A 9,920-nucleotide genomic window follows, 5' to 3' on the forward strand; every position below is an offset into this window, starting at 1 on the left:
TCACAGAGGGAAAAAAATTGTTACTTACTTCATATTTACACTTCTCTCCAGCTTTTGCCCTTTTCAGTCTTTCCAGAGCTTCCTGTCGCCCTTTCTTTGATTTCTTCTCTCTCCGGGATCGGGAAGCTACAAAACTCCTGGAATCTGACACAGCTGAAAAGAAGCCAAATTTATTTGAGACATTACAAAACTGTCAGCCATTTTCCCTCAAAAACAAAGCAACAGTTTTTAGCCAGTAGTAATATACAAGTTCAATGGTATACAAAATCTGCAGCTCCTGTGGCTCTAGGGAAATTTTCAGCTGAAGCAACTGTTACTTTTTTTTCCTCTAGGAGAAAAATTCCAAATTCAACTGATATCCCCTGGAGACACTCAAGGGAGACCAGCCTAGTCCATAACCTTTCCAAGCAAAATGACAGGCCATTAAGTGATTATAAAAGGACAATTCATTTTGTGATTCTATTAATCAACATTTGAAAGGCTTTGAGGAGCACCTGCTCTTTTCAAATTACCTGCCCCTCAGTGTTCTTGCCTGGAGAATCCCAGGGATGGCGGAGCCTGGTGGGCTGCCATCTATGGGGTCGCACAGAGTCAGACACAACTGAAGCGACTTAGCAGCAGCAGCAGCAGCAGCTGAGAGACACAAATATAAGACAGGACCCCAGACTCACAGAACTTACAATCTGACAGGGGAGATACCTGGCAGATCTCAGAGATACCAGTGGGTTCAGTTCCAGACCATAACCAATAAAGTGAATATTTACAATAAGGTGAGCCATGTGAATTTTTTAAAATTTCCCAGGGCATATAAAAGTTACACTTACACTACACTATAGTCTATTAAGTGTGCAAAAGCATTATATCTTTAAAAATTCTTGATTGCTAAAAATGTTAACCATAATCTGAGCCTTCAGTGAGTTGTAGTAGTAACATCCAAGATCCCTGATCACAGATCACTGTAACAAATATTGAAAAATGTGAGAATTCCCAAAACGTGACACAGGGACATGAAGTAATAAGCGAAGTCTGTTGGGGAAATGGTGCCAACAGACATGCTCGATGCAGGGTTGCCACAACCTTCAATTCGTTTTAAAAAAAAATTTAAAAGTGCAGTATCTAAAGCACAATAAAGCGAGGTATGCCTGTAAATAGCAACTAACTATAGAACAACTTTTAGAAGAAACACATGCCCCAACAGAAGTACAGATAAAATGCCTGAAATTTCAAAGGAAGGATAAATTGGGGGTAGGGAGAATTTAACCAAGATGACTGATGAGATTCTTGATTCCATCACTGATTTCCAGATCTCATGCTGCTGGTTATGACATTAGAGGATGACGGTGAAAAACACAAAGATTAAAATGCATTTTGTGGAGAATTAATGAAGTACCAGAGGGCCTCACTGGTCAGTCATTCAACTTTTGAATTATGCACGCTTTGGGTCATCATAAACTGACCACCTCACAGTTACTGAAAAGATTTCACCCATAGAATGAAGACTTTCACATGTCAGCTGATGAATAAATACCCAAAGCAAGCAAGACAGTGCCGCCTGCCAGCCACGAGTTGAGGCTCAGCATGACTGCCACCTATGTCTGTGAAATTGAATATTGTATTGTATTTGGTGCTAATTACTTTATAAAAAGAATTAAGCACAGAAAAGGAGAAGTATTGATAACAGGCATCCTAAAAGCTCCAACCCCACTGGAATGTTCAGCTCTGTGACTAAGTGTTGACTGAAACAGAAGATGCAATTTACAGAACATGTACCAGGTGCCGGCAATAAATTGTTTCAATAGTTTCAACTGTTTCAACTCTGTCTTAAAGGTGACACGTAACTAGAGATACTTTTTTTTCTAGCTTTCTGGAAATGGAATCTCTCTTTATAATATCTCCGTCTATTGTTTGACTTTCACATTTGACTTTTAAATCCATTTTCAGAAAAGCATTAAGGAATGCAGGTACTTAATGATGACAGCCACAAAATCTTGAGTGTCACTCAAATGATTTCAAAAAATTGTGAGCAGACCTACACAACAAGGTTTTGGACATTACTGAACATGACCCCTGGGAGTGAAAAGCTGGCCTCAGTGTATTCCATTCAAGATCCTCCTGACTCTGTCAGATTATCCTGACAAAATCTATAGGTTTTCAAAAAGACTTACTCCACAGGCAACGATGTGCCACTCTAAGAGTTTGGGGTACAATTACAAATAAGACAAAGCTGCGAGTCCTCAAGGGGCTCCCAGTCAAGGAAAGCAAAAAGACCCGAGGCTCCCACCATCATATAAAGATGGTGCCATATGAGAGGTAAGAACCCGGTACTGAGGACATGTAGAAAAGGGAGCCATTAATTTTGCCTGGGAAATCAGACAAGGCTTCACAAGGGGAGGTTTCCAACACAGAAAGAGGACTAGAACTTCACTGTATCAGAGTACACAGCAACAAGGGGGCACAAGCAAAGGAAAAGGCAGGAGCCAAACTACAAAGGGATGAAAATGCAAGGTGTATTCTGAAACCAAGAGGAAGTCAATGTGGTAGGTAAGCTGGACACGAGAGCACAGAGTGGGAGAACGGAGATTAGAAGCAGCAACACAACCAGGCTCTGCCACTTACTGGGTGACATGAGACAACCGGTTAACCTTTCTGAGCCACGGTGGCCAAGGTGTCTTGTTTTTTTTTAAGCTGCCCAGTATTGAAACTGTGAAATCCCTCCTCCCTTATGCCTCTGCAGCTAGGGCATGGGTATATAAAATAGGTCCTCCAACTACAAACATCTGCTCAGACTTTAAATCAGAAGCTAGCATGACAAGGAAAGGGGGAGGACTAATGGAAGATTCTAGAAGTAGCAACAGCTACAGGAGGATTGAGTACCTGGAACAACAGTGCCAGCAATGTCCCAGGGTACCTGAAGGCTCTAACTTCAAGTACTTGCCATGGTTGGCAGTAACCTCAATGAACCACTTTGGGGGCATGATTTGAAGCACTGTTCCTAGCTACACTGCTCGGAGACTGGCTCTCCAGAGGTTCTGAACACCACGATACTCTTCTGATAAATTCCTGTTCGGTTTCAGTCAACTAGAGTTGGTTCCTATAGAGTACACCCAATGACTGAGACTAATCCACAGCCTCAGGGTCCTCATACGTGAAATGGGGATAATCATGTCTGCTTAATCAAGTTTAGAATTAAATGAAGATACCTGGCTTACTTTGTACTCAGCAATACAGAACAAACTCATTTAATGTGTATGTGTAGAGATGCAGCATAATCACACACATATACGCTGACACCCCACACTAAGCACTAACAGGGTCTAGCTTCTAGAAAGCAAAAATAAAGCAAAGCCACTTACTCAGGGATGCCTCAATATAGCACCGCATGTTTGCCATCTCAATTCCATGAAGACAAAAACCATGTCCAACTTACCTACCACTATAACACCAGAGCCTGATAGAATGCCTATACCTGGTAGGTACGTAATAAATATTTGCTGAATGAACCACTGTACCTGCTTTTTTAAATCATTAAACTCTCCCTGATCCATTTTCATATACAGTAACAGCTACTTACAGACCTTTCAACTTTTTACTACCAGCCCACCTTCTAACACTTAAGGGGTGAAAAAAAAAGCTTAAATTTCCTTTTTGGTATATGTCTCCAATGCTTCAAGTAGGTAACTTAGCAAAAAAAGAATTAGCATGAAAAAAAAATCCAGTTACTGAAGTTTAAAAATCTGGTTCACAATTACATCTGGAGTACCCCCCACCTTCCTCCAAAGCAGACAGACAAGAGCCTGCAAGTCTTTCTGGTGACAATCTTTCAAACTCAGCAGGAAAAGAAAAATTCCAGTCACACGTCCCAGCCACTACTTAATCAACACGACTTAAGAGGGATCTCAAGATTGCAGTGTCCTCCGAAGAGTGATTTCTTGATGTTCACCAAGGAGGAACAGTTTTTAGGGTGAAGAAAGGGCTTAGTGGCATGTCACTGATGGAGAACTGCAAAGACTATTCACGTACTCACATCCTACATCCCATTTGTAATCCAGGCTAGTCGACTCTCCAAAACAAATTGTCTTAAAAAGCTAAAGGCTAGAAGAACAAATTGAAATCTTTGATTCACAACTAGGGGAATGCAAAAGAATCTGATTAGGACGCAAGTTCTCATTAATGATGATGTATTTGAGTGACAGGAGATGTGAGGCTTGAGCTGAGAGTGAAGCACTTGATTTTAAGTTAGAAGTTCACTGAAGTCACACTTTAGTTGCATGCTGCTCAAAAATCAGAAATCAGACAAATCCATTTACATTTTTATATTCTATTTTTGGAAATAGAAGATTACCACTTAAAACAGAGTAATATACAGGGCATGCGAAATGCTGCTAAACTGAAGCATTTTTTTTTTTTAGAAGCTCCACCTCAGATGACTAGATAATGAGCACTATTTCTATGCGGCCCTTTAAGAACTTTCCACAGACCCTGGAAGAAAAACTGTTAATGTGCAAAGCAGAAACTTATTAACTAAACAAAGACAAAACGCGTTTTTATCTTCAGGTGATAACTTTCTTTCCTGTTTCGATATCATGTGTAACAATCTTTCCAGCACTCCCAGCGGAAGTAAAGAAATACTTTCCGCCAAGACTGTCCGACCGGGGTCAGTCTAGTTAAGATGTGTGTCCAGCACGTGGGATGCTGCTGCTGCTGCTAAGTCGCTTCAGTGGTATCCGACTCTCTGCGACCCCACAGACGGCAGCCCACCAGGCTCCCCCGTCCCTGGGATTCTCCAGGCAAGAACACTGGAGTGGGTTGCCATTTCCTTCTCTAATGCATTAAAGTGTAAACTGAAAGTGAAATCGCTCAGTCATGTCCCAGTCGTAGCGACCCCATGGGCTGCAGCCTACCAGGCTCCTCAGTCCATGGGATTCTCCAGGCAAGAGTACCGGAGTGGGGTGCCATTGCCTTCTCCCACGTGGGATGAGACTCACCAAAAGAAATAAAGAGGCAAACAAGTGCGGAGACCCGCAGTGACAGTGGGGAGGCAGCTTCCCAAACAAAAAGCCCCGCAGGAGTTACTCGGGTTTGCCAGGACCCAACGGCCCTGCAAGGAAGCCCTGTCCCGAGACCTGATAGGGTCCAGCACTGGACGTCCGAGGTCCGTGCCCAAAGAGACCCGAGGAGCAAGCTGGGGGCGCGCCTTCCAGAGAAAAAATAAAACAGAGTTCCCACAACCTGCAGTTATGCCACAGTCCCCGCACCCCCAACCCGGGACCCTGCGGGCGGGGCCGTCTCTCACCGTTCGCCCCCGGCTCGCAATCCTCCTCGTGCACGGGCGCCATGGTCCGGGAGTCTTCCGATTCCGCGCCAACCAGCCCGAAACTGGCGCGGGGGCCGAGACAGGCGCCACCCAGAAAGCCAATCAGAGGCTCCAGAGGCTGCGGACTTCCGCCAGGAAGGCCACTGACGTGCCGCGCCGCGCGGCGCCCCACCCTCGGCCTTCCCGCGGGCGCGCATTTGGCGCCCGGTGATGACCCCTTAGGGAAAAGAGCTAGCGGAGCGGGGCGGGGCGGGGCGGGGCGGAGCGGGGCGGGGCGGAGCGGGGCGGGGCGGGGAGGGGAGGGGCGGGGCGGGGAGGGGCGGGGAGGGGCGGGGAGGGGAGGGGGGGCGGCAGTTGAGAGCAGGAAAAGGAAGCGGTCGGGCGCTGAAAAAGAGCCTCCAGAAGACTCACTGCAGGCGCACCCATGCTGATGGGGAACGATTTGGGCGTGTTGGAGCAGGGGTTTTCTGGTTCTGAGGGTTGATTTTCCGACAAAAGAGGGGCGTGGTTGAACGGGTTTCCGAGGAGCCTGGGAAAAACGACTGCCTCCTGCTGCGCATTCAGAGTCTTGCCCGATACTTTGTTTCTCTGAGTTTTAACACAGTCGCTGTGTGATTTATGGTATATGCACCAACTTAACCACAAGATCAAAAGTACCATCACCAATTCGGGGCCTCCCGATGTGATGCCCTTCGGAAAAAATAACATCACCTATATAGTCTTCTTGCAAATAAATGTTTAACCTGAATCTAACCAGGGAGAACCAATCATGTATTTAAAACGTAGAATAATCTATAAAAATCTGGCTTGGGCTCCTGGAAAATGTCAGTTATCAAACATTAAAAGGGAATTAGACATAAAAGTTGGAGAAGGCAATGGCAACCCACTCCAGTACTCGCCTGGAAAATCCCATGGACAGAGGAACCTGGTGGGGTCACACCGAGTCGGACACGACTGAAGTGGCTTAGCAGCAGCAGAGATAAAAGTCGGGGGCATGAGAGGGAGTTTATTTTCCACAATAAACTGTGGAAAATTCTGAAAGAGATGGAATACCAGACCACCTGACCTGCCTCTTGAGAAACCTGTATACAGGTTAGGAAGCAACAGTTAGAACTGGACATGGAACAGCAGACTGGCTCCAAATAGGAGAAGGAGTACGTCAAGGCTATATATTGTCACCCTGCTTATTTAACTTATATGCAGAGTACATCATGAGAAACGCTGGGCTGGATGAAGCACAAGCTGGAATCAAGATTGCTGGGAGAAATATCAATCACCTCAGATATGCAGATGACACCACCCTTATGGCAGAAAGTGAAGAAGAACTAAAGAGCCTCTTGATGAAAGTGAAAGAGGAGAGTGAAAAAGTTGGCTTAAAGCTCAACATTCAGAAAACTAAGATCATGTCATCTGGTCCCATCACTTCATGGCAAATAGATGGGGAAACAGTGGAAACAGTGGCTGACTTTATTTTTCTGGGCTCCAAAAATCACTGCAGGTGGTGATTGCAGCCATGAAATTAAAAGACGCTTGCTCCTTGGAAAGAAAGTTATGACCAACCTAGACAGCATATTAAAAAGCAGAGACATTACTTTGTCAACAAAGGTCCATCTAGTCAAGGCTATGGTTTTTCCAGTGGTCATGTATGGATGTGAGAGTTGGACTATAAAGAAAGCTGAGCACCAAAGAATTGATGCTTTTGAACTGTGGTGTTGAAGAAGACTCTTGAGAGTCCCTTGGACTGCAAGGAGATCCAACCAGTCTATCCTAAAGGAGATCAGTCCTGGGTGCTCATTGGAAGGACTGATGTTGAAGCTGAAACTCCAATACTTTGGCCACCTGATGCAAAGAGCTGACTCATTTGAAAAGACCCTGATGCTGGGAAAGATTGAGGGCAGTAGGAGAAGGGGACGACAGAGGATGAGATGGCTGGATGGCATCACCCACTCAATGGACATGAGTTTGGGTAAACTCTGGGAGTTGGTGATGGGCAGGGAGGCCTGTTGTGCTGCAGTTCATGGGGCCACAAAGAGTCAGACACGACTGAGTAACTGAACTGAACTGAACTGAGAGGGACTTCCCTAGTGGTCCAGTGGCTAAGACTGCACTCCCAATGCAGAGGACCTAGGTTCAATCCCTGCTTAGGGAACTAGATCCCACATGCTGCAACTAAAGAACCTGTGTGCCGCAACTGAGACCCAGTGAAGCCAAATAAATAAAAATATTTTTAAAAGAGACATTAGATTCTGGTGTTGGCTACAATGCATACAATGTATGCAAACTCATTTATTGTTTAACAGTAAGACCAGAGACATAGGCATGTATATCTTAACTAGAGAGCACTAGTCAAACCAAGAACTTCCAATGAGAATTCTTTCTAGGCTTTATGTAGAATTATCTTTAACCATTGAAGCCAATACATCTAAACCCTTTTTTCAAACCCCACTAATGCACAATGCTCTTGGTTCCACTTCCCCCACACCCCCAGAGAACAAAGCTAGAGCCATGCCCTCAAGTGATTCAACATGAATTATTGACCAATGGACAAAACTTCTGTGATAATTGAGCCTTGGCTCATAGCATAAACATGCAACGTCAACGTGAATAAAACCTGCCCCCAAAGACAAATAGCTGTACTAATGCTTCAAAATCTTTTAGACCAGTAGCATGAACTAAAACTTGGGAATGGGAAACCAGAATTCTTCTGGGAATTATTACAGGTATTGGAGCAATTAAGAAAGAATTATGAGTTAGAACATTGATGGTATAGTCAGTCAATAGTGAATTTTAGCAGAGGATGGCAGCATGAGGGTTTCTTAATTTACATATGGCCAGTATTCTATAACCCTGGAGGAAGGCATGGCAACCCACTCCAGTATTCTTGCCTGGAGAATCCATGGACAGAGGAGTCTGGTGGGCTACAGTCCACGTGGTCTCAAAGAGTCGGACAAGACTGAAGCGACTTAGCATGCACAGTATTCTATAAAGCTTAGAGCAGTGGTTCTCAACTTTGGTCGCAAATTAGAATCACCTGAGCAGTTATTCAAAGTTCCAATGCCCCCTGGATCTGTTAAATCAGAATTTCTGAGGATGGGATTCCAATGTGAAGCCAAAGTCGAGAATAAGTGGGCTAGACAAGGCGTTGCTAAATCATTTAAAGTCACCAGCAGGATGGCTAACTCGGACATAAATATCCGGTTGAACAATATGTGGTCACATATGCCTGGACACGGGCTTCCCTGGTGGCTTGGTGGTAAAGAATCCATCTGCCAATGCAGGAGATGCGGGTTCAAATCCATGGGTTGGGAAGATCCCTGGAGAAGGAAATGGCAACCCACTTCAGTATTCTTGTCTGGGAAATCCCATGGGCAGATGAGCCTGACTGGCTACAGTCATGGGGTTGCAAAGAGTTGGACCTGACTTAGCAACTAAACAACAGCAACAACATACCTGGACACACCTCTTTCTGTGAAGAAGGAAGGCTGATTTTCCATTTATTCGAAAGACTTTCACTCTTTAGTATCTTATAACATTTAGTGCTGTGACTTCCTATGAACTGAAGGGTATGTGGGTTACCTAAAAGACTCTTAGGCAAGGCCAACACTAGGTTTATTAGAAACAATGTGAAACCACCCCCGTTGTTAAGCATCTATCATCAGTAGGAACCATAGTCTGGGGCTTCCCCATCAGTCTATTGGTTAAGACACTGCACTTCCACTGCAGGAGGAGCAGGTTCAACCCCTGGTTGGAGAACTAAAGTTCCAACATGACCCCCAAGCTCTTGCCCCAAGGCTGCAACATTGTTTCTTGGCTGCTCCACGTTGGTCTCCACATTCCCTCCCTTCCCTAGCTAGCAACTGTTTGAATCTGCCCAGTGGAACTAAGGGAAGGTCGTGGAGGCTGAATCAAGACTATTTCTTTGTAATTTAGAAATAGGGGACACAGAGAGACTTTTGTGCCCAGGAACCCCACAGGGTCCTGCTTGGTTTCACCCTCTGTGTTCCTGCCGCAGGAGAGATAGAAGCATCGGAGCAGTTGTTCAGAGTTCATTTCCCTTTGTCCTTAACTCTTACTGAATAATTTCTGCCAGTGAGACAACTTGGCCAAACAATCATTAATATTTTCCCCAGGCAGTCATCTGTTTTATAATCATCTGCTTGAAAAGATCATCCTGGATGCACCTAGAGATTATCATACTAAGTGAAGTAACTCAGACGGAGACAAATACCATATGATATGACTTGCATGTGGACTCTAAAAATTGTACAAATGAACTCATTCCCAAAACAGAAAAAGAATCCCAGAAGCAGAAAACAAACTTCTGGCTACCATAGAGGAAGGATAGAGGAGGGATTAAAAAAAAGGGAGGGGGGACTTCCCTGTTGGTCCAGTAACTAAGATTCCTTGTTGCCAATGCAGGGAAATTAATACAGAAAAATTCCATGTGTCCTTTACCCAGGGTCTCCCACTGGCAACATCTTGCAAAACTGGATCACAACTAGGATATTGGCAGTGATACAGTCAAGATACAGGACATTTCAATCTCTAAAGATCCTTAACCACTAGTAACCACTAGTCTGTTCCTTACTTCTATAATTTTGTGTAC

At 44.6% G+C, this 9,920-nt stretch overlaps 1 protein-coding gene across 9 annotated transcripts in view; it reads right to left on the minus strand.

Moving 5' to 3' along the window:
• POLA1 (DNA polymerase alpha 1, catalytic subunit) overlaps nucleotides 1-5,381 on the minus strand; it is a 390,759-nt gene extending 385,378 nt beyond the window's left edge. For 8 of the 9 annotated variants that reach the window (XM_081567915.1, XM_081567916.1, XM_081567914.1 and 5 more), the window contains exons 1-2: nucleotides 5,294-5,381; nucleotides 29-153 (exon numbers count right to left, since the gene is read on the minus strand). In XM_081567915.1, the coding sequence (XP_081424041.1) occupies nucleotides 29-153; nucleotides 5,294-5,336 (168 nt within the window). In that variant the 5' untranslated portion in view covers nucleotides 5,337-5,381. The remainder of the gene's footprint in view (nucleotides 1-28; nucleotides 154-5,293) is intronic. The other variant, XM_081567913.1, reaches the window with a different exon arrangement.
• Nucleotides 5,382-9,920: the final 4,539 nt, after the last annotated feature.

The sequence above is a fragment of the Giraffa tippelskirchi genome, chromosome X (assembly GCF_054371585.1).
Source record: "Giraffa tippelskirchi isolate mGirTip1 chromosome X, T2T-mGirTip1v1.2.pri, whole genome shotgun sequence".
NCBI classification, from domain to species: domain Eukaryota; kingdom Metazoa; phylum Chordata; class Mammalia; order Artiodactyla; family Giraffidae; genus Giraffa; species Giraffa tippelskirchi.